This window comes from Carassius carassius, chromosome 13, assembly GCF_963082965.1.
Source record: "Carassius carassius chromosome 13, fCarCar2.1, whole genome shotgun sequence".
Lineage (NCBI taxonomy): Eukaryota > Metazoa > Chordata > Actinopteri > Cypriniformes > Cyprinidae > Carassius > Carassius carassius.
The window spans coordinates 22656458-22682473 of NC_081767.1; the positions used below are offsets into that span (position 1 = coordinate 22656458).

At 36.8% G+C, this 26016-nt stretch overlaps 1 protein-coding gene across 1 annotated transcript; it reads right to left on the reverse strand.

Annotated features, from left to right (window-relative positions):
- Positions 1-2228: 2228 nt before the first annotated feature.
- On the reverse strand, positions 2229-25524 carry LOC132156106 (craniofacial development protein 1-like). The gene is made up of 7 exons (XM_059564966.1): positions 25443-25524; positions 24416-24545; positions 24113-24338; positions 23691-23821; positions 22705-22833; positions 8921-9079; positions 2229-2580 (listed from the first exon to the last, which is right to left on the reverse strand). The coding sequence occupies exons 1-7, from the start codon at positions 25507-25509 to the stop codon at positions 2490-2492; spliced, it is 933 nt and encodes a 310-aa protein (XP_059420949.1). The 5' UTR covers positions 25510-25524; the 3' UTR covers positions 2229-2489.
- Between the last annotated feature and the right edge of the window lie 492 nt (positions 25525-26016).

Genomic DNA, 26016 nt, shown 5'->3' on the forward strand with positions numbered 1-26016 from the left:
GTGGAAGTCAAAGTTAATGATAATGGCAGAGACAATTGCAAAGGGAAAATCAGACTCGCGTCATCAACACATCTAAGTGTAATGCAAGATGAAAGCGCTAAAAAAATTGAAAAAGTGACAGAAGGAAAGGGATGAAGGCATTATTTAGGAGCTAACAGCAGTGTTCAAACCCAAGAGAGAAAGTAAAATCAGGAGAGGACAGGTGCATTTGAATAAAGATGAGGGCGACAGGCTCCTCTCCACTCCTGAATACCCCACACTTACCATCGACTTTGAGTGGACGGGGGAGGACATGAATAAAAATGTGGCTACCTCACTATCCTCCCACTATACCTTCACATGGAAAGGGTGAAATGCATTACGTGCATGTTTAAAGGATCACTTCACTCAAAAATGTTGGTGGCATTTATTACATTGGTTAAAATAGAGAATGAAGTCAATTTTCCATTATATTACAAAACATATAATATATATATATAGCAACAAATAGTTTTATGGAATTTAATGCCAATGTAAGAAAGCAAAGTATAGCATTATAAATGTAAATGTTTAACAGTCAAAATATAAATTGAATAGATCTGACTGAAAAGAGCTCACTCATGAATCTGAATACTCTCATGAAGTATTTTTTATACTAAACTTATGTTGCCGTTTTGTCATTTTGGAAATTCTGCAGCTCACATCTTCATTCATTATACTGAAAAGAGTGGCAACAATGTACTTAAAAATGTACCCTTTTGGTTTCAAAGAAGACAAAGTTAAACAAGTTTGTAAAGACAGGAGTTAATAATGACAATTTTCATTTGGGGTGAACTGTTTCTTTAAGAGTACAGCTATGCATGGAGTATCTGCAAATGACGCACTCTGTGATATGATTGTTTCTGTATGCTCATGCAGGCACATTTATTTATTTCGGCTTAGAATGTACCAGTTTATTGGTGTGAAACACAAAAAGCCCACAGTGCTTAGCTTCGAGAACATTGATTAAGTGAGGGAATTATGCCAGCATCATTCAAATTCCCACCTGCAGAGTCTGATGTTTGCACAGGACAAAATCAGAGCAGAGAACAGCTACTCATCTCCATTTGGGAAATAAGCAATGCAGCAGTGAGGCAGTGGACTGCTGTGAGGGTCAGCCATTACAGAAATCTGGAGAGATGCGTGGAGCATGCCGAACATCCTTCTAAATGGAAGTCAAGCAGCAGGAAATGGCAGTAAACAAATGTTGTGCCCACACAGGCCTACGCACAGGGAGAGGGAAGATTGAATTATGTAAACAAGACCATTATCTTCAAGTAAAAGGATGAACAAGTTACCGCCCATGCTATCAAAAGCCCCAGCATGGTTTATCAGGAAAAATAACAAATTAAGAATTGACACATCAGAAACAAACAGTACTGCAATTTAGTCTGAAATATACATTATAGATTTACACAGCCATTATAATAACGCTTGACATCATTAATGGCACTACTGATATTGCTCATAATTTACACTATCTTTCAGAAGTTTGTTGTCGATTCAATTTTGTGTTATTTGTTGTCAAAGAAGTCTTTTATGCTTACCAAGGTTGCATATATTTGATTAAAAAATGCACACAAAATTATTTGAAATAACCATTTTCTATTCTAATGTAATTTATTCCTGTGATGGTAAAGCTGAATTTTTTCCATACATTGATGAATAAAGAGATACAAAAAAAAATCTTTTGTCAGATTATATATGTTTTTAATGCAGCTTTTGATTAATTTAATGCATCCTTGCTGAATAAAAGTATTAATTTCTTTCAAACAAAAAAGAGTGATGCATCAATTTAACTTGTCCCATTTGTGGTATAGCCTCAAATCGTGCAAGAGAAGTGTGCTATTACTTTTCTATGCTATATGGCTTACCATTTTAGCTAGAGGATGCTGAAATGAGTGAAAAATCTAATAGACAACGAATGAAAAAAAAAATAATAATAACACAGAGATGAAAATATCATAAAGATTATGGCATGCACTTTTGGGGTTGAGCGATCACACATAACGCCCCCTCAACAGCTTAGCAATGCACTAAAAAAACCATTCAAAACACCTTTTATACAGTCAAGCAGCACTCACATTTTTTCAAGATGATAAAGTCTGCAACTACATAACTTTCATTGTCCGAAAACAATCTCACAGATTATTATAGTTTTGAAAAGGGGAAGGATTCAAGCCTGTGCAAGAAGAAATCCTAGAGAAGAAAAACATCTTGAGCTGTTCCTCTTTCATGTTAAAAAAGCCCTGATAAAAGTGGACATGCAATATTGGACAAAGTAAGAGCGGAGGAAGGAAAAGACAATATGGCAGCTGTACATTAGATTGTGAAGGCAGTCCAGTTTTTGTTTTGGGGAGCTACAGGTCAGGGATCTATGTGACAAGGAAAACAGAGAGTGTATGCAGGGTGTGTGTGAATATGGGACAGTCTGTGTTTTGATCAGTGAATATGTCTGCTCTCTCCTCTTGTCACCGTTTCATGTTGCTCAGACGCACACTCTTCTCCAACTCAAACTGCCGCTGGTCCACCCGCTCTAGGAAGTTCGTTCGCTCCACGTACCTACAGACACAGAGAGCAGAGACAAGAGAGGACACTGAGATAATGGTGGATGAAATAAAGCACTTGTAAACAAGCCCTTGGCAAGAATGATAGTGACACAAAAAACTGGGTCTGGGTCTTTCTCTGTTCCTTGTGTCTGTGTGAGTTCAATGACTACATACACTGAAATTCATCTTTTTGCAACCGTTATACACTGCATCTCCAGTGATGCTTTTCTAAAGCATTCTTTCAGTGCTTTTGTTGCTGTTTCCCATTGTGTCCTGGAATGAAGTGGGGTTGGGACAGTGGGGTGTTGGTAAATGTCAGCACTTAGGTGGTAAAGTGATTTCAAACACACATTTGTTTCTTTTTTTAGGCATGCTGGTTTCCCAATGCTATTACCGGTCACAAGTGGTTCATATTTGTGAAGGACCACAGAATTCCACATTTTGACATGCTCAGTTCAGGTTTTGAAACATTTACTCGCCCTCATGTCGCTCCAAACCTATTGAAAGTCACTATTCTCTTGAGTTTCACAGAGGAAAGAAACTCACACAGGTTAAATATTTATATTGCATAAAATGCAATGTGTAGGGCATCTCCTTCACAAAGCTTTATGTGTGGTCTAAATGAAGAGTACTGTGCACACTAGGAAAACCCTGGAAGCAGCTGCTACGCAGTCATGTGAGGCTACAAAGCAGAGACCGAACATTTTATTAGATGTCACATCACGCCCCTGCCAATGATGAAAAGAAAACAGAGAGCAAAAACTGACTGCCTGTGTCTTGTTTGAAGTCCTAATGGGATCTCTGTGAAAAATCACACAAATACCCACATACTCACAAACACAATCTGGCTTAAGCAACAATCTAAGTTTAAATGGGTCATATCATGGTTTTATTTTACAGTTGGCATGAAATTATAGAATTTTAATTGCTCTTGTTGTGGATGATTCCATGCATGTTTTATTATTTATTTTTTTTTATTAAATTTTTACCCTTTGTCACTTATTAGTTTTATTTAGATATTTCTATTCAGCTGTAATTTATTTTTATTTCGCTTTTAGTAAAGTTTGAATAAATCCAAACACTGTAGCTTTACAGTTCATTCATCTGCCACCACATATTGTCATTTAGTGATTTAGCAGACGCTTTTATCAATTTTTATTGTATTTAAAAGTCCGTAAAAGTAACTGTGCTTCTTTGGGATGGCACCATCAAGCAACGTTCACTTGCAGAACGCAAGCTTCTAGCGGGCACATAAGTCTGAAGTAATTATTTTAGGTAAAGGAGTGCAGAGCCAGTGTAGCCTGCCTATATCAGACTTCATGCTTCTGTACTCAGTCTGAGATAGCAAACCATCTCCCAGTTTCCCACCGACTCCAAAACAGCCGGCCAATCAACGAACAGAGGGTGGGCTGAGAGCCGTGCTAAGCACCGAATTTAAGATTGTAGTTTAGGTTAGGGAAATCGAAAACGACAGCGGACATGCAGACACGGGATGCTATTCGCTCTGTTGTGAAGAATATTCCTGGCATTTGCCAACTGAAGTCCGAACAAGAAGAGTGTTTGTTTCACATTTTGAATGGAGGTGAAGTTGTGGCCCTACTCCCGACCGGTTTTGGGAAAAGTTTAATTTATCAACTGTTACCGATCGTCAGAGAAGAAACTGGCAAGGGAAAAGTCCAGCAAGGAAATAATTGTCCCCCTTGGTTGCTCTCACGGAGGATCAGGTTAAAGAGGCAGCGAAACTCGCTCGATGGTTTTGTTTTCGGAAGTTCGAGGCAGCTGAGCTGGCACATAACACACATCATAACCAAATGTTATCTAATTGGCTTACGGGTAACCAATGATTTTAAATTTCAGACAAGCACCCCCCCTCCCACAAGAAAGTAAATGCTTGTCAATTATTCCCTTCCAGATTCTGTCTACGTAGCAAAGCGAAGCAGCAGAGTTTGGTATTACCAGGCTAGAGCCAGTGGTGGTTTTGTAGGCAAACATCAATGCCTTGAATTTTATACGAGCAGCTATTGGTAGCCAGTGCAAATGGATAAACAGAGGTGTGACGTGTATTCTTTTTGGCTCATTAAAAATTAATCTGGCTGCCGCGTTCTGAATTAATTGTAAAGGTTTGATAGAACTGGCTGGAAGACCTGCCAAGAAAGCATTGCAATAGTCCAGCCTGGACAGAACAAGAGCTTGAACAAGGAGTTGTGCAGCATTTTCCAAAAGAAAGGGTCTGATCTTATTGATGTTGAATAAAGTAAATCTGCAGGATCGGACAGTTTTAGCAGTGTGGTCTGAGAAAGTCAGCTGATCATCAACCATAACTCCAAGGTTTCTGGCTATTTTTGAAGGAGTTATGGTTGATGTGCCTAACTGGATAGTGAAATTGTGATGAAACGAAGGGTTTGCTGGAACCCCAAGCAGTACTGTCTTGGCAAGGTTGAGTTGAAGGTGATGCTTCTTCATCAAGTTGTGAAAGAACATAATGAGTGCAATGCTGAAATCTTAAAGCAGAGAAAAACAACCGATGGATTAAAGACCCCTCTCTACATATTTTCTTTTTCGATATCCCCTATTTTTTGCATCATAACAGTCATAAATTAGTTTGTGACCATTTTCCCCTCATATCTGACCATTACAATTGCACTACAATTTGCTGCACTTACACATGGGCTAAAGGTTTGCTGTTGGGTGCTGCCCCATTTTTAATGAAATGTTTTAATAATTCAATACTGCACTAAATTACTTTTAAATTAAGGAACAGCTTATTTTTCATGATATGAACCATTTAAAAGCTATTTAAATGTTTTGTTTACCAATTTAACTAGATACTTTTGAGTAATGTTGAATCAAACATTGTGCTTCCTGCCTGCAGTGTTTGAAGAGCACAATCTGTCAGAGGTCTGCTCTGTTCCCCCTACATCCCATCAAAGGGTCACTCTAACCTGTGTCTCAATCCCTTGATTCTCTGGAAGCTCTGATTCCCAACCAACCCTTTGCCTCCAGAGATTTGAGGCCCAGGGTTTACCAGCTGCGTTAGCTCTGACAGATCTGGGTGTATTTGTCATCCTACATTTTCCTAAAATATTATAAGACCTTCAACCATCAGTCTCACACTGAAAACAGCCTTTACAGTCCTGTGGGCATACAGTTTTGCCTAGTGGCCTGTGCACTATGCTTTTCTCTGGTCTGTGCGTCCTCCACACCCTTCAGCGATCCTCCTCTTAAACCACATCCCTCTCAGAGGAACAGAAATATGGAATCAGTGGCAGACCATCATTTTTGCTGTTTTTTTTTAAACCCCCAGGCCAGGTTTTTAATTTAGTAACAGTTCCACTCCCTACAACTGTCTGATAGAGAACCAACACAGTTCTTTTCATCCATATATTAAAAATGAGGAGCATCAGGCCCTTTTAGGAAAGCCACAGCATCAGTGCTTAGGGTGCAGTGAGATTTAAATGGAAAGCTTACCCAAAAATGTCAATTCTGTCATCATTTAATCACTTATTGCAAACCTGTCTGGCATTCTTCGTTTTTTTAGTTTTCTGTTTTTGTCCATATAATAAAAGTCAGTAGGGTCCCATCAGGTGACTATCATTGTATAAATGGAGAAAAAAACTAAAAGATATTAAAAAAAAAAATAATACTAATAATAATAATAAAATAAAATAATAAATAAGAAGTCTATCAATAAGGTTTGAACAACATGACCGTTATGAAAGGAAAATATATTTACCAATATATTTCTTAAAATATATTGTAATATATTGTAATATATTATTTTCCCTTTTTATTTTCTAATATATTATATATTTGAATACATTGAATAATATATTGATTATACATATATTATATAATATATTGCTAAATATATATTGCTGTGGCACGAAACCCAAGAGACCTCACAATTACTCAGCTCCCAAAACAAACCCAACAAATGTTCCGCCTAAAGATTTCACTTCCTCCTATACTCACCATGAATGAAATCTAATCATGATCATGGAGTGGAAAGACAGACATTGTGTGTGTTGATCTCAATTATGGCCTTGTTTAATTTCAGAGCCTTTTGAAGTCTTTAAACTGATCTGTAGATTACTAGAAACTACAGTCGGTTCTGAATCCCTTAAACATAATCATTTGTATCTTAATGTTGTAATTTGCCAGAAAAGACCATGAATTTAGGTTTGTGGTAGAAACGATGGGGACAAGCAAAAACTAGCTTGCTATGTAAAGAAACCATCTGTACAGTGTATGGTTCACTCTCTAGCATCTCTATATGTACTTAGTCTCCATTACAGCAGGCATAAACCTTTTCACTGTTGACTTTTAGGTATTAATTATACATTTGAGATGAATGAGGTATGATGATGGAATCGATAAAGGGGTATATCTCTTGGATCAGATATTACTCAAATGAAAACCTCTTTCAGAATCCCCATCCCCATTTATTAGGGAAAGGAGGGAAAGAACAGCATTTCTAATCCTGCATTTATAATATGACTTTACTCTTGCATCTTTTATTTATTACTTTGATGGAATGAAATGGAGGCCCGTTCATGTGTTGCATATTTTCTCGTATAGAAGAGATGTGAGCAGGAATGTCCTGCACACTTCTGATTGGTCAATTAGGAATCAGCCAAAAATATACTAAAAGGCGTTCAAAAGAGTCCACTTGTGACAAAGCTTCTAATTTGTATTTTTCTCATTTAAAAGATAGCTTTATCCATTGCAAATGTTGAACTGAAAAGTTTACATGAATTTCAAAATGTGGTAGTGTGTGGCTCGTCATCCTTTTGCATTAATGGCAGCAGATCTTGAGCTGCATGAACTCCACAGATTTGTGTAAAACATGATGTTGAGATGATTCAAAGAGTAAACTTCTGACTTTCTATACAAAGTGTCATATGATTGTCACAAATGTATCTATTTGATTAGTGACCAGGAAATAGTGCAGAATCATAAAATACCTATTAAACAGTTTACTTCATAATATTTCTCCGGTTTTAAATCCCACTAAGCTACACCCTGTTTCAATTCCAGCTCAAAGGAGAACCTTGATGAAACTTCTCTAATAAAAGCGAGAAGTCAATACTGCAATATTTCATTCACTTCCTGCAAACATTACGTTAACCTTGTGACCCTGGTTAACATAAGCTTTTTTGGTACAGCTTTACATCATCAGCTTTTGAGTCTTATTCTTCACCTCTTTCTCCTCAAGGTAGCCATCAAGGCCAAGATAAGCAGGTTTAAATGAAGTGCTATTGGCTTAGCTCCCACTCCATTCATTCTGCTGATTTACTGAAAACGATCTTAAGGGCAAAGTTAATCTAAAAAATTTTTTATTTCATTAACAATTGTGAAGATGACACAGAGAGTGTGCATCATGACGAAAATTAAATCATTTTAATTAAAACAAACATACAAAAAGAAATATACAGCAAGAAGTTAGCAGTGCACTTACAATAATTCAAGAAAAATCTAAAATATAAAAAAATTAAAACAAAGCTGTTTCAATAACTTAATCAGAATCAATAATGTCGGTGAATGAACACTAAATGTACACCAGTAAACCGGAAACACTTTACTGGTGGGTTTATTAGCTCACCCAAATGAATCAACTAAAAAAAAAATTATAATAAAAAAGATACAAATTTAATATGAACTGACTAAAATGAATTAATATGATGTGACAAAATACTGAGTCAATAAAAAAAGTTTTTGTCTATTCTATTCTTTTCTATTCAACTTTTCACCTATTGCTATGACATAATAAAAAAGTTTTACATTAAAAAAGTGAATTAAAAACTTTCACAAGTGGACTCATTTAAATTCTATTGTATATTTTTTCATGTAGTTCATCCCCAATCAACCAATCAGAAGTGAGGCGAGCAGTCACCTGCATTGTGAGGCCACATATTTAACACCCACATCTCTCCTACACATGTACTTATGCAGAAAATCCAACAAAAAACAGCACAGATCTTTCGACAGAGAAACAGTAAGGAATGACTCATAATTTAGCCAGAACAGAATCAACTAACTTTTTGTACGCACTACAAAATATCTAGAAATGCTCATCCCTAGTGCTAAGAGCAACTGCGAAGGTCAGAATGTTATTCAAATGCATGCGCGGCATATGGTTTTTAACCCAAATACATTCATTTTACTGTCCAGTTAACTTCAGTGCATAATTAATGAATTGTAATGTATTATAAAAATTGCACTGAAATACAGTACACCAGCACACTGTGACTTTAAGCACTTACGACACGTAATGATATTTATTCAGCTATGATGAAAATCTCAGAAGCGAGTGTGATGTGTTTGTCTGGGTCATTAATAATGCTTAAACATACCCTTCTTTGCCTCGATTATGGATTGCCAGCTCATCTGTAATGCCCTCTTCTGTTTTAAAGGCATTCCAGTCCATCTTGGACTTCTCCAAAGTGCTCATCTTCTGCTTTTTGGCTCCAATGCGATTCAGGATGCTCCCCATGCCTGCTGGCCTCTTCACACTAGAGGAAAGAAGATCATAAAACATATTTTGGATCAGGAATTTCGAATGCTGTTCTAAACTGAGAGGGGCTAAAAACATGCACATAAAATAAGTGTGTGTGTGTGTGTGTGTGTGTGTGTGTGTGTGTGTGTGTGTGTGTGTGTGTGTGTGTGTGTGTGTGTGTGTGTGTGTGTGTGTGTGTGCTGGTATAAATGGTTTATGAGGACACCAGTGTGTATAATGACATGGGTACTACAACATAAACATGGTTTATGAGGATAGAAAATACAGTTTGTACAGTATAAAAACCATTACGCCTATGAGGATTTGCCGTAAACCACAAATGCAAGTGTGTGTGTGTAGATATACATGTTTTTCTACCCTGGTGGGACTTAAACCTGAATACACACCAACTCATGGGGACTTGTGTCACCATGAGGACCTAAACTGGGTTCAGAAGCTTATAAATCATACAGAATTATTTTTTTGAGATTGTAAAAATGCAGAAAATTTTCTCTGAGTGGTAGGTTTAGGCGACAGAAAATACAGTTTGTACAGTATAAAAATCATTACACCACCTACAGTATAAATATGATTACTATAATTACCATTACTATTATTTTTTTTTTCACTTCTCACATCATTTCTGTCATTCAAACTATATTTCTTATTTCTTATTACAAAAGTATTATGATTTGAATTATTTATAAAAAAATTAAATGATGATCCAAAGTGGAAGGAGAGGCAATCCGATGCTGACGATAACATGTTTCTCGCAACATGTAGCCAGAAACAAAGATGTGTTTTGAACATTACTAAAGTCATCTTGACAGGTTGCGCTTGGCTGCAGTAATGAAATGTTAAACGATCTGTGGAATGAAAGAGCTGAAGAGTCCAGACCAGCGGCCCTCCCTCTTGCATGTGAGTGCCAGGGGGAGTGAGTGGGCTGGGGGTCTGCAGGGGGAATGGGGGGAGGCAATAGGACCTTGGGGTGCATTAGGAGGTGCTGGGGTGTCCAAGGACACATGGTTTCACGCTCAGGCGAGTCATAGGACAAAGTCTGCCATGAGGAACGAGAAGGAAAATTGTGTGTACGTGGAAGATGGTACAATTGATTTCAGAATATGAAATGAATATAAAATCTAAATAAACAAAACGATTTGGGTAGGAAGGTATTGCGATATCGGTTTAAGAGAGAACAAAGAGAACAAAACTGCATCACATCATTTAATCTTTTTTATATAAATCTGTTAACGCTCTGTCTCAGTCTTGCTTCTAGCTCAATTAAAATGAATGCTATGAACTTGTATTACTTCACTGCAGGGTAAAAAGATTTCATTAGTTTCTTAATGAACTGCAAGTCACAGTTTCCTCACTGTAATCGAATCGATTTAGCAGGACTTGTGTGTTCAACACACAGTGTGCACGTGCACAGAGGAATGAGGCGACCCACAAACAGTCAAACATGACTAATGTCTAAAGGTCTGACAAAATGCATCTGCCATCTGTGCAAGAACTGTCAACATTATTCAAGGAAGAAAGCAGGATGGTGAAAAATGCAAAATGGAAACGAAGAATGTTTTAACATCTGAAGGTACACTACTGAAGGTAAGAGAAGACACTGAAGGTAAACTACTCTGTTTATTAATAATATTTTCCACATTCTTTGACTATTGCCTTAAAATATCTGGTCATATTCATCCATAAGTAAGTAAAAATTGTAATATACTATAAATGTATATACACACATATATATTTAGTTACACTTACTATACACTATAGCTATTTGCACTTCGTTAGATGCTAACTGCACTTCATTGGCTCTGTACTTGTTTATTATATTCTGTTCTATTTTTCCAATTTTATATATATATATATATATATATATATATATATATATATATAAATATATATATATATAAATATATATATATATATATATATATATATATATATATATATATATATATATATAAATAATATATATATATATATATATGTGTGTGTGTGTGTATGTGTGTGAATATATATATATATATATATATATATATTTAATATTGGATTGTTATATGGACGACTTAGAACTGCACATATATATTCATGCACTCCAGCAAACCGAAACGTCAAATAATGAAGCCCATGATTACATACATCTTTGTGCCAGCTGTTTTATTGCAGTGCTGTTCCCTTGATAGTAACAGTCTGGCCAAACAACACAGACAAAAATATTGTTGATATGCAAAAAAGGCAGCAAAAAGTAAAAATCAATAATGGTCTAATCAATACTATAATTATATTCCCTCCATTACAGCTGCATCCACAAACACATTTCATATGAGGAAAGCTCACCTGACTGCTGCACGACTGAAACCTTATTAAAGTCACATGGAAAACGACCACAAAGATTTTCATATGAAGAATAACTCTTTCAAAACTGTCTCAAAGCAGCAGCCCTGTGCACAATGGAATCTCATTGGTAAAAAATTATGTTACATGTATCTAAATATTATAGATCAAATGTTCTGTTTCTTCTGATTAGCTAATATTTCTACTTCAAGTGTGAAGAGACAATTGGGTCAAAAACCTGAAAATCATGGTGACACTTTAAAATAAGTCCTACTAGTTAATATTAGTTACCACTTGGCCACCTCATATTTATCAGACACTATGTTTAGGAATTGATAGTGCAATAGTTTTGAGTCCAAGGGTGTGAACAGCTCCAAGTAGAATGTCACGTGTTGTCATTTCAAAATTACAGTAATTACGACATGGTGTGAATGCAGCATATCATATCTATCATGGTTACACATTCACATGACGTTGCTGTGCTACGCAGTCATGAAAAAGTATTGTTTGCATGCGTTTTTAAGCATTGCGGTTTAAAAACAAGTGATTTTAAGCCGTTGAAACGCAATTAGCAGCGAAAGAGAACACGTGCAACAGTATACTGGATCTGGGTAGCTCTTAAAGTGATAGCATTCTAATATTCCTGCTCTCTGTCATTCATGTTAATCAAACAACAAAAGAGAGAAAATCTCGCACTACTCTTGACTAAATCACTTTTGTAACTTTAATCAATAGGAAATATATATATAATTTTCACAGTGAAGAATATGCAGGGGTTTTATACATATGATAACTTTATACAATGTATGTAGCATATACTTGGTCTACTGTTGTTTTTATGTCCTATTGCTTGTATTTAGTTTCTTATTCTTATTTAATCACTGACTGTTTACTTGTCTGCAGTGAACTTGAGATTTTTTTTTTTTTTAATTTAGGCTAGTATTTGTTTTTTGTGATATTGACACTGGTGACTAGAATTATGAAATTCTATGGTATTAAAAATGCTGACATCATAAAAACCTTATTTAAAGCAAAAAACAAGTATAGTGTGATATATATCTTTATCGTGAAATAAAATTATTAATATCGTGATATAAGATTTTGGTCATATCACCCACCCCTAAAAGGAACACTGCTTAAACCCATCCTGACAGGGAATCAATATACAATCAGGGCTCAACTGATAGTTAATCCTGTGTGCTATGCGGCAGTGTCGATGTGAGCAGGGAACATTGGGCTGGGAGCCAGACCACAGTACACAAGTCTGGAGCAGAATGCTAAAGGCATAGCCAAGGTGACTGTATCCTGCCTCATCACCCATAGTGCAGTCTGTGAATTCAGTTGTTTATTTGCAGTCAGAATTCTCCCATGACTGAAGTCTTGTTTAAAAGCACAAACAGAGTCAACGTGTCCCAGGACTCTGTGTAGGGGGAGGAAAAGCCTGGAACATCCTATTCTGACTCCTTTCAAGACAGGAAGTAGATTTCCCCACCTCATTATATCGGTTTATGTCATCGCAAGTTCACAGAGCGGCTCATAAACTCTGCATCGACCCGCAGTTGGTTGACAAGTCTTTCCATCTCCTCTCTGAGTAATTACAGCCTTTGTGACATCATAAGAGAAGGCACAACAAGGCATCATGGGAGACGGACGCCAACTAATCCAGAATGCTTCACTCCATTATCTCAGTAGCTTGCTCGGATTGATCTAATAAATCTTTTGCCACCTGAAGCGCTGACACTGGCCTAGTTGCAGACTAGCACGAGAATGTACAGGCGTGGGCCTGGGAACCACAGCTATAAACCCAGCTCACACATTCTCCATAGGACCCCATCGCAGCATAATTGAGCCACATTCTGTCTGACAGACAGAAGCTGGAAGAACAGCCAGAAAGAGAGACAGCTGGGTTACACAATACACATCAAATCACACAGCATTCACACGCAATACGATGTGTGCATATTTCAACAGATTAAAGAAGTTAATAAATACCTCCCTCTGTAATTGGATCCTGGACATTCTAACCAGAAGACCTGTCAGTCTGTGCAGGCCACAGCACCTCCACCACTACCAGACTGAGCACAGGTGCCCCACAGGGCTGTGTGCTCAGCCCGCTGCTCTTCACGTTGCTGACCCACGACTGCACTGCCAAGTTTAGCTCCAACCACATCATCAAATTTGCTGATGACACAACTGTGGTAGGTCTCATCAGCAACAATGATGAAACACCCTACAGAAAGGAAGTGGCACAACTGGTTGAATGGTGTGGTGCAAAAACAACCTGTCCCTCAATGTGAGTAAGGCAAAGGAGGTTGTGATGCACTTCAGGAGAAACTCTGCTAACCACCCCTCACTGACCATCGACAGCTCGACTGTGGAGAGAGTCAGCAACATTAAATTCCTGGAGGTGCACGTAACAGAAGACCTCACCTGGACCACCAACACTACATCACTCTCCAAGAAGGCACAGGTGAGTGGGCTGGACAAACCACCTGTAGAAACACACTCCTTTCTCTCTATATGCACCAGACACTTTCTTATAAACACTCCATGTTACAAGGACTTAATAAGATATAACGTTTACTCCAAATCATATTGCACTACTTGCTTCTTAACCTTAAATACCTCTTTTGCCCAATATCATGTACAGTTATTATAAGTACTTGTATAGTCTGTCTTAGGTTATACATATGTATAGTCAACTATTTATAGTATAATATGTATAGTTAGATTACAGACAAAAACTGACAGTTACTGACAAAAACTTCCACAAGGAACAAAAATGTCTAAAATACCTGGAGATGTGTTAAAATTCCCATTCATCAGTGATAACTGGTGCAAGGATTCCCAGAATTACATGATCTGAAATCAGCCATCTTTGCTCATGAGTGACAGTTTTTTTTTAAGTCCCTTAGTTAACCAAGCTACATTTATTTGATCAAAATACAGTAAAAAAAAAATGAGAAGGATCACTACAAATTAAAATATATTTTTTTCTATTTTTACATATTTTTAAAAAATGTATTCCTGTCTTCAGTATCACATGATCCTTTAGAAAACAATCAAAAATGCTGATTTGGTGCTGAAGAATTTTTAAAATGGTTGTGCTGCTTAACATTTTTGTGTAAATTTTTTTCCTGATTATTTTAAAAATAATAAATCTTTTGTAAAATTATAAATGTCTTCACTGTTACTTTTGATTCAATTATTATGTCCTTGCTGAATTAAAGTATAAAAAAGTCTTACTGACCCCGGACATTAGAACATCAGTGTATTTGCATTATTTTTATAGCATTATTCTGTAACAATACACTTTCATTTTTAATCGCTTTTGCAGCCAGATGGTGCTGTCATGGAACATGCTAATCATTAAGACCAAGCCGACCAATTGTCTGGTGTACCAAGCCAGTTAGTGAGGCTGACTAGTAATGTTATCACGATTTGTTTCATAATCATTTTAGCTTTAATATTCCCAGTGGCAGTACATCAATGTTGAATTTTGAGACAGGGTTACAGGGTCAGGGTTGCCAGAACTGCTAACAGAAAGCTAAAACAGTCTCAGAGAAGTTGTCTCTCTAATTCCATTAAGCACAGCTGGTACTACATCAGAGCACCAGTTGTAACAAATTCGCCACATTTAACTATACATTTCAAGACAATTACTGTCAAGAATTTAATCCTCCTGCTGTGAGCAATGGTCCCAATATTACCCACAATCCACATAATACAATTACAGTTGAGGTGTGTATTTGTTTAAAAACAGTATGTGTATAATGCAAAAAAAAACCATCGGCCATTTGCCATCATTGGGCCGGCCGCGAGTGACGGTTGCGCTAGTTCTTTTGGTGTGTTCCACCCGGAGGGCTCACATCTTTGGCAGTTTGCCCGAATCAACTTGTTGAATTGGCATTGGTGACGTCGAGGCTGTCGGCGAGAATGAGAGCTCCTATTGGATGTTCAGTTTATCTAAGGAGTCAGTGCAGAGAATGAAAGCAAAAGTGATGAAAACAAGCATGTGAATGAAGGCAGTACAGACAGAAGGCTGTTTAAATGTAACGTGATCTTTCCCAATCATTCTAATACACGTATGTTTTCACATCAACAAATAAAGTTTAAAATCTATTGCATAACTTATAATTTGTCCGTTAATAGGCTGTGAGCAATCTGTGAGCAACAGTAAATCTACTGAAAACACCAATAATTTCTTATTAAATCAGCATTGAGAGTGCTGTATGTGCGTGTAGCTGTCATTTGTCTGTTTCTGCCCCGTGAACACAAGGCTGTCACACTTTGTTCACATTACAAGTGTCCCAGTTCCAAGGTGTCAGTACATTTCCCATCTTCAGAGCCAATGCCTGCTCCTTGCTCTGCATTTCTTTTCTCACTCACGTACTGTACTGCTTCGATCCTCATTCCACTCACATATTACCATACTTTTATGAAAAGTCCAGATTGGTAGTTGCACAAATCCATAAAGCTTTCCTTAGCTAATTACGGTCTCATTATATCTGCAGAACTGATAAGAGCGAGTTACTATAATCACTTCCAGCCATTTTGTGTCAAACAAAGCTAATTTCCTTCCTGAAAGGGTTTTGTGCTTCAAGGGAAACCGGCAGGGGCAGTAAAATGTGGAAGGGGTCTTGAGTGGACCCCAAACTGACGCTCCCCATCTGTTCCCACAATTTTGCAGTGGAAAGCATCAACCAACTTTCCCCCTCAACGTTTAGACTATTGAAGTTCCACAGCTGCACTTCAGTGAGTATGGAAATACACTTCCTGGCACAAGCAGGAGCCGTCTCAAACCCTGGTGTTTGAAGATGAGGCCTGACGAGGACTGAAGTAGTCTAGTTGTGTCTCATTGACAGGCTGAATAGAGGCTGATGGAGCTGTCAGGAACCGCAGAGAAACTGGAAGGTGGCAAAGTGTCTAAACGGCAAGAGCTGATTTGATATTTTCAAAGTGTCTGTGGTGAATTCCTCCAAGAAATATTAAGCGCTACTTTGGATATTGAAGTAAGCACACTTAATATTTCATGTGCGATTCTACATTCAGAGCTGAAGCTTGATTGTAGGTCATCACAACCGTTGAAACCCTTCACTAATAAAAAAGTTTCCACAAGGGGGTTTTCACAGCAGTTTCACAGAAGAACCATTTTAAAGGTTCTTCGTGTAAGCATAGATGCCAATAAAGAACAATTTTTAGGAGTGTTGCAGCAAATATTAAAAAGATATATTAAATATACATCACCTGAATCTCTGTGTCGATACAGTACTGTCAGATGCAACCGCAGTTTGTTGCCACATATTTACCACCTCCTGAGACGATGCCTTTCTGTGATCTGTTGTTGAACAGGGAGCCACTTGGGGGATCTGTATCTGTTTTGGCAGGAGCACACACACTGACATACAAGAAACTGTGTGGCCTGATCTCTTTTGGGCCACGGCACATTTTTAGATGCCAGGGGAGTGAAGAGTGGCCTGGTTTTGCCAGAAGCATTAGCTGGGAGACGGAACACAAAGCAGCGGCACTCTGATGTGTCCAGTGGTTAGGGGGCGTGATATCGAACCTTCACTTCAGTTAACATGCATTCATTAAAGTGTGAGGACAAGGCATCCAGCTGTGAGGAGACAGGTAACAGGTCATTTCAGGTCTGCTAATGAAATCCTGAAGCCTTCCCCATTTAGACCCAGAACAAGCTTCCCTCTGCTCACTTTTACCTCATTATAAATGGTTTGTTAAAGTGGTTAATAATCTGAGCTGGTAACAGAAAGATTGTTAGTTTGAACTCCACACTGAGAGAATCATTAGCTCAGTTGGTTAAAGCAGGGTTTTCAAACTATTTGATGCATAGGACCCCCAAATATGATTCTTTCGAAAATAAAAAGGCAGAAAATATATATTTGTCTTTAGCATCTTCTAGTACTTGAATGGTATAAAAATCGCATTAAAATGCACACACATGAATCGATATGTGAAATTGAAATGCATGTCTTATTGAATTTACGATTCATGAAAACTTGGAACCAGTTCTAAAATGGAACTGGTTCTTGATTCAAGCCCCATAAAGACAGCATCAGTCATGACTATTGTGCCTTTGAGAAAGGCTGTTTCTAAACACAGCCCAAGAACACATGACGTATTGACTTTATGATGGCAGGGATAACATTGCTTAAAGTCCCTGCTGTATGGACTACTGCAGAACAGCTTAGTTTTACTCATCAGCATGGAAGAAATTATTCACTAATACTTAGAATATTGCCCTGAGCGTGAGAAAATTGAGAACTAGAAAGGACTAACCAAACCACAACACACAACTACTAATATTACTTCTTAAACAACAATGTTTCTTTCTTTGTTTGTGTCAACCTTAAATATATATATATATATATATCTATATACACATACATATGACCAAAACTGTTGAACTACACATGGCTTGTCCCGACGAAGTACAAGGTTTGTGACTGTCCTGTAATAAATGGAGAGCAAGACCGTTTTTAGGGTCCTAGAGATGAGGCTCTATAATTAGAAAACCAGAGCTGTGACTGGCGCATGTGGAAATCATTAGTTTAAGTGGACGTACACAAAGGTTTCCCAGAACCTCTTTATGTTGTGTTACTCATTCACATACAGCAAGCTGACGGGAAGCCAAGTGGAACAGAAACAGGAAGACAGAGGGCAGAGTTCTCTGCAACTCTTTGAGAACTTCCTGTGAGTGCGTGCACTTATCACCTTTATTTGTGTAGTGCTTTATACAATACTGCTTGTGTCAAAGCAGTTTTACAGAGTCAAACAGGGACATAGTTTGTCAGTGATGCAAGAAGATGTGTCAGTGATGTCATCATCCAGTTCAGTTCTCTTTCAATGGTGTCTGTGCAAAAAGTCAACCGTCCCAAACTAAGCAAGCCAAAGGTGACAGTGGCAAAGAACCAAAACTCCATCAGTGACAGAAATGGAGAAAAAACCTTGGGAGAAACCAAGCTCAGTTTGGGGGCCAGTTCTCCTCTGGCCAGAAGAAACTAGCATGGCGTTGTTTAATTCCAGACTTATAAAGGTATGTAAATACTAGGGCTGACCCCAAATAGTCGATTAACCTTTAGTCAACGAGAAGAGGCTTGGTCGACCCAAATTTTGTTAGTTACAAAAAAAAAAAAAAAGATTCTACAGGAAGTGGTGAGGTTATGCATTCCTTGACAAGACAAATCGTTTATGGCTGGATTTTGTGGTAATACTGTAACATTACATCCAAACACTCGCCTATAATTTATCTACCTCAAATATTGCTTATCATCTGAAATATATAAGTAGTAGCAACTTTACATGGCCGCTCAATCTAATGTCAACCTAGAAAATGTGCGCTGTTCAAGTATCTGTCACTTGCTCTTAAAATACTCCGTAATTTTTGTCATACAGATAAGAGTAATACATTTTTCGAATCTGTAAACCCTCTACATTTATTTATGTGCACTCACTATAACAACAAAACATTGCACTTTTGTAAAATAAAGAAAAAAAACAGGAATCTAATCCATACGAAATTAGCATTCAGATGCATCCAATGTGGAGATGATGAGTCAGTGTCTCTGAATTCATCTCTTAAGCCGAAAACACTTAATGCATCTTAATCTTACTGTTTTTTCCTGACACATACATCATCACTACTACTGCCAGTGTGCTGTGGCAAGCTTCATGTGTGCTTTTGAGCGTTTATTCGGCAATGTAGGCAATTAAAGGCTCATTAGCAAAAATAAAAAATAAATACATAAATATAAAAAATAAACGTGTGATTAGTCGACTAATGCTTAAAATGAACAACTACTAGTCAACCATAAAAATCTTTAGTCGAGAGCAGCCCTAGTGAATACGTAAGCTTTGATGAAGCATCCATTGTCCTTAAAGTACAGATTTGTTTGTGTGCTTTTGGACGCTCACATGGAGCATCAGTCAAGTTCTGTGATAAGACCACAGAGACACTAGACAATCAATCAAGCAATCACTGGAGCTCAGAACAAGCATCAGTAAATCAGGCTGGTTCTGTGATCGATAGCACTTAGACAACACAGAATTACACAACGCTACTCCACACTTGGACCACTAGCAGTGAGGTTAAATCAGTTTGTGGTGTCCATATCTGGCATGCCCTAAAGGTTAATATTCACACGTTCATCCAAACTTACACACTGCCCACTTTTGCCACTTCACCTGCCAAAGAAAATGCACAGGTGGTCTTGAATATTTCTTACCAACCATGAAAATCTACTCAATATTTTTTGCCATTTACTGTCATTACAATAAAACAAAAAAGTCTAGGTCTCCTAAATAAACTATAACAGTACATATTTCACTAAGCAAAACAGGTTAGACTAACATTTTACAGTTCAATTAAACCTAGCAATGTTGCAGTTCCTAATAAAGTTACTAGCCAACTGGTAATGAAATGCATTCCATTTACTAGCCAAATCCAATTTTTACTTGCATTTTGGCACTTGGTGAGAGTTCATTTTGATCCCTGTTCACACACCAGTGGGCTGCTGGGAAGAATCAACAGATGGAGGGATGAGGTGAGTCAGTGTGTGTGGAGGGAGAAAAAGACTGAAGATCTGTTTAGCATCATTTCAATAATGTGAATTGCTGACAAAATCACTGGCTCTGCGTTCTTATAACATTTTCATATTTTTTTGGCAACCACTGGGTTTATTCACGAAAAAAAAACAGAACGATTTGTTCTAATTCCATCAAATTTCAATTTACGCAAGAATGGCTCTACAAACGATTCACACTAAAATTTGTTCTTTAATGTTTTATCAATGAAGCCCATCGTATATAAAAAAGTTTTTAATAAAATACTGAGCGTTAAATTTGGCATTTTTATCCGATTGATCAAACAAGAATCAATCTAATCGGTTAATCAACATTAACTGATAATCAAAATAGTTGTCAGTTTCAGTTAGTTCTAGTTTTTTTTTTGGAAACACTTTACAATAGTAATCAATTAATCGACAGTAATTAGCACATTAACTATACACACTACCGTAGATATTAGATATATCTAGATATTAGATCTACACATGCTATTGTTCAAACGTTTGAAGCTGGTTACGATTTTTTAAATGTTTTTTAAAGAAGTCTCACCAAGGCTGCATTTATTTGATCAAAAGAATAAAATACTGTTACAATGTTAAATAACTGTTTTCTATTCTACTACATCTAAATGTAATTTATTCCTGTGAATGCAAAGCTGAATTTTCAGCACCCATTACTCCAGTCTTCAGTGTCACATGGTGTTTTACAAATTATTCTATGCTCAAGAAACATTTCTTATTATTATCAATGTTGAACACAGATGTGCTGCCTAATATTTTTGTTTTAATGTGACATATTTTTTTTCAGGATTTTTTCAGGAAGTTGTAACACTAAATGTAAAAGTCTCTCCTTTCACATTTGATCGTTTTTGTTTTGGATTTAGAATGGTGGTGTATAATAATATATTTTTATCTCTTAACAATATGTAAAATGTATAATATTTATCATGTTTATAAACAAAGCATAGAAATTAAAGGTAACCTAGAATATTTTTTTCTTTCATTTTTGAATGCCATGTCAGCTTCTATGGCTATGTTCATGGCGAGATCCAGGTTTAGTTATTCAAAATTAAAACCAAATAAGATGTTTAACTTTTCAAAAGTATTTAACAGAATAAAACAGTTTCTCACAGGAGTAGAAGTATTACACTTTGGGGAATTTTCTACTGATAGTCAAAATTTGTGTGCAAGTCTTGATTGTCCAAACCAACATCGTGCGTAAATGACTTGATGTCAGCAATTATTGAAATAGAATGTTATTTTTCCAAAATAAAATTTTCTTTCAAGTAATTTTAACCTAGAATAATAAATGCTTTGTGCTTTGTGATAACTAATACTTTAAATGTTAATCTTTACTGTAAAGGGTTACCATTTTACATAATGAAGGTAACCCTTTTTTCCACTGCTCCGGGTGTGTGTTTGTTCACTACTCACTGCTGTGTGTGTGCTCTTGGATGGGTTAAATGCAGAGCACAAATTCCAAGTTTGGTACATCATACTTGGCTGCACGTCACGTCAATGTCACTTTCTTTCATTTTTAATTATGCCAACCAAAGCTAAAAAAGTAAGATCTGTGCGTAAGGAAAGGGCAGGAAACTAAATGCAGAAGAAGGAAGAAGCGTATGTATTACCATCATCAACAGTTCTGCATTGAGGCGTAGTATGACACTGTTAAGTAAAGAAACAGAGAGCCACTGTGCCTGTATGTGAGAAAGAGCACCACAGTGCTGACTCAAGCCCTCTAACCTCAAATCACACAAAACAGGCTTAAAGGAAGAGAAGGAGAAGCGAGTGAATACTGGAGAAAGGTACCCTTTGTGTTTAGGCTCCTGCAGTGCCTAGTTTAAGCGGAAACCCTGCTGTGTTGGAGCTAAACAGCCATTGGAATTTGAAGAGGCCTGATTTAAAGTCACACTGACTGATCAATGATATGCAAGCACTTATAAGCCATAGAATCAAAAACAGACACGGACAGTTTAGCAGAGGCCGAGTGAATATTGAGTATTTTTAGCGTGGACATTAAGTGATAGTTATTCGGATGATAAAGGGATGAGAGAGGTGGGGTTCAAGCTGCTTTCCTGCTCCGCAAGCCAACGCCCCATACTCTATATCCTGTGCAAGGAAAAATATGACTTCCTGTTCAGCAAACATTCACAGTCTCAGAGGACAGACGAGAGTGTCTGTCCAAAATAACCCTATGTGAGGAGTGGTGAAGTGGTCTGGACTACAGTGGCCATTTCTGACTGGTTTAGTAGAACTTTAGAGGAAATGCAACCTGTATGCACACATCTGTGCACACTGCGGCTCAAACATATTTGTGTTTCATCGCTGCTTTCCCCTACAGGCAGATATGGAATTACAGAGGATCAAAGACTCGCAATCATAGCTGTCAGAGATCAATGACACGTCTGACATTCCCTCTAGCCATGCACGGCAAACACACACAGACGTCTCCATCCATTTACCAGCTCCAACCACACTGAAGGAGATCACATCTAATTACTGTAATATAACAACATCAATAACAAAGAATTAATTATGGTCTAGGCGCTAATGAGTTATTCACTTCTGCGTCAGTGAAACACAAAACACAACCATTAAAAACCACTTTGTTTCATTAATTAACTGACACAATGGTTGTAAACTGTAATTTTGCATATACTGAGAAGGATCAGAACAACAAACGCAGGACTAAAGGGATGCACCGGGGTGGTACCTGAAACCAGAGGAGAGCGATACGGATGGCTGTGGCACAGAGGACTCTTCTTTCTCCTTTAGGACTTTATCCTCCTTCTTCAGAAAACTCTTGGCCTCTCGTGAGTCTGCGTCCACCTCTTTGGTGACCCTGCGGACCACAGCATAAGATATAATGCTCAAAATACTCACTATGCATTTTAAATTCTTCAAAAACAAAACTGGTATATATATAAAGAGAGAGAGAGAAAAATATAGAAAAAGAGAGAGAGAGAGTATATATGTGACCCTGGAACACAAAATCAGTCTTAAGTTGCTGGAGTATATTTTTAGCAATAGCCAAAAAAAAAACTTTGTATGGGTCAGAATTATAGATTTTTCTTTAATTCCAAAAATCATTAGGATATTAAGTAAAGATCATGTTCCATGAAGATATTTTGTAAATTTCCTACCGTAACTATATCAAGACTTAATATTTGATTAGTAATATACATTGCTAAGAATTCATATGGACAACTTCAAAGGTGATTTTCTCAGTATTTAGATTTTTTTCCAGATTTTCTCAGTATTCCAGATTTTCATATACAATACAATACAATATTAGTGAACCTACAACTGGCTTCATTTATTTGCAGATGGCACTAGATACATTTTTTTTGTCATTTATGCAGTTAAATTGTAAGAATCAAAAGTCTCCAAATATGTTTGGAGTATGAATTGGAATGAATTATTGAAAAGCAGCAATAATACGCTATACAATCTAAGATGGGAATACAGCGTCATAATTAAATTATTAAAATGACAGCCTTCACTGAAATGGCCCAAATATTTCTTAATGTTTTTTTTACTTCATTAATAACATGTACTTATTTAATAAACTTCCTATTTGAACAAACTACCGTTTTTCTGATGCATTGTTTAGATGTTCAGCTCTCACTCTAATGAACACGTGCTGCCATCTGGTGGCCATATGAAAGTAATACAGTTTCACAAGACCGTTCCACTTACCGAACCTCTTCTCCTGCAAAATCAAACACCTTGGTAATTGTGATTTTGGAGGATTCTTTTGGTTTGTCCTCCTGCTGCGGAGATGCTGTCGAGGGTTTACTGGTCTTATCTGTACCAGTCGTAGATGTGAACTATAAGAGATACAAACAAAAACATAAACATTAGTCTAAGAGATTTAAATAAAACACAAGCACAGAACACATAAAATTGAAATGACATTTCATTTTATGAATTTAAATTATGTAATGCCTTGCCCTTCTGACTGTAGTATCATGACTACCAAGACACTGAACCAAAAACACAAAGCCACCCCAAAATGTTTCACATCAGCCCAAATGGAGCCAACACAGAAAATGAATGGGAGTACATGAAAATTGAAAACCATAAATTTTCTTACTTCATTTTCTTGAGTTGATGGTTACCTGCTGGGAGTCCACACTTGGAGGTGCTGCTTTTGGTTGAGGGCCAACATCACTCAAAAAACTAGCCCAAAGATCATCTGCTTTCTTCTTATGTTTCTCTTCAATGTCCTCTTGTGACTGCATGTGACTGAAATTATCCTCTTCTGGCTTATCTTCACCTTTCTGTTGGTCTGCTAAACCACCTTGATCATTTTCTTCTAGTTTGAGTCCTCCTTTTTTCCTTTTCCTTTTTAAATATGGAGAAAGTGAGAAACATTTCCCCTTACAATCAATTTTACATTGGTTTCAAATGTAGTATGATACCTCATGGGGATGTTTGCTTTAGATTTCTTCATCTTCTTTACTTGCTCGGACTGCTGTGCGTTGTGATCCTCCCCTTCCAGTGCATCCTCCTTTACACATTCATTCATGTCGTCCTCGCTCAGGTTATCATCTGATAAATTCAAGAAAAAATGAAACTAATGTGAATGGATGAAATATATGACATTAAGTCAAAATGAACACCGCAATGGACAAACCAAATTATGATGCATTTGTGCCTAATGTTCTCTACGAGTCGCTGAATCACTGTTGGCTGAAGAGAAGAAACTCTAAATACTACTAAACTTGCCTGTTGATACTTCCAATAACTTAAAAGTAAACTATACATTTTAAAATTCTTAGAAGCGGTAAAATGTGTAGTGGCAGGTTTTCTAATTCTTTGACCTTAAGTCCTCTACTAATGAGAATCTCATATTTTAGTTATGAAAAGTGATTGGTTAATGGCTGAATGTCCTCTCTTCTAGTCCTACAATTCTTCCTCTCTGTACCAGTTCCACCCACTAAAGAGCCCTAATATAGTTCATGATGTAAATCAATTTATTGTCTAAGTTAAAGACCATGAAAGATATGGTGTTCATGTGCAAGACATACAGGACCAAAAAAGACCAGCAGGGCTCTTGGTGAATTATATCAGTAATTGATTAAATAATCGCCATCACTCTCAGAGCCAAATAAACCTATTTCACAGAAGTTAACATATTAATTATTGCTTGGATCTGATCGTATAAAACACCTTTTATATTCAAATAGTAAATACCATATATTCATTGTCGAAAATACTGGGATAATATAGCTATGATACTTTTTGTATTCGAATATCATATATATATATATATATATATATATATATATATATATATATATATATATATATATATATATATATATATAATGCCAAAACTGGGCATATACAGAGCACAAGTAACTTAACGTACGATTTCGCTTACAGTAGCTACAACGGCTGTTGCTCATACACAATCATGCTAAACTTCGTGCTAAAATCTCTTACCAGAAGGGACGTAGTCTTCATCTTCATTTGAAGAATAACCATCCGAATCGTAATCCGAATAATTCATCTTTATTTCTCCGTGTGATGCGCTGTATTAGCTGCTTAATCAGAAAAGGACTCCGATAACAACTACATGAACCCAAAGGATGAAAAGATGCAGCTAACCAGCTAGCTAGAAGCACTTCCAAGCATGTTAGCTTGCTAGCAACATCTGATCTATAAAAGCTTCATCTAAATACATCCATTCAGAACTGTCGTTTCTTTTCAGCAAGAGTGTACCAACTTTGAGCTAAAAAATAATAATAATAATAATAATAAAAAATTACAGAATAGTTTGGTTCCAAAACGCCATATCTCCATTTTGATTCATTTGAGTAAAAATGTGGCAAGGTGAAAACCACTATTTTCTGTTTCAAACTTTCAAATAGCATCTTTAGGTTATAATAACAAAAATTCTGAATTCAACGGGTTTTCTTAATGCTATAAATTAATTACAGCAATAAAATACAAAATACAGTACATAGCATGGGCTTTTAAATAATAGAATAAATAAAAAGAAAACAGATAGAATAAA

Excerpts from the sequence above, each read along its gene's own strand:
- LOC132156106 (XM_059564966.1), bottom strand. The coding sequence starts at position 25,509 with ATGAATTATTCGGATTACGATTCGGATGGTTATTCTTCAAATGAAGAT. Across the intron at positions 24,546-25,442 it reads TGAAGACTACGTCCCTTCTG|ATGATAACCTGAGCGAGGAC; the intron begins GTAAGAGATTTT and ends TGAATTTATCAG. Across the intron at positions 22,834-23,690 it reads TTTGCAGGAGAAGAGGTTCG|GGTCACCAAAGAGGTGGACG; the intron begins GTAAGTGGAACG and ends TGTGGTCCGCAG.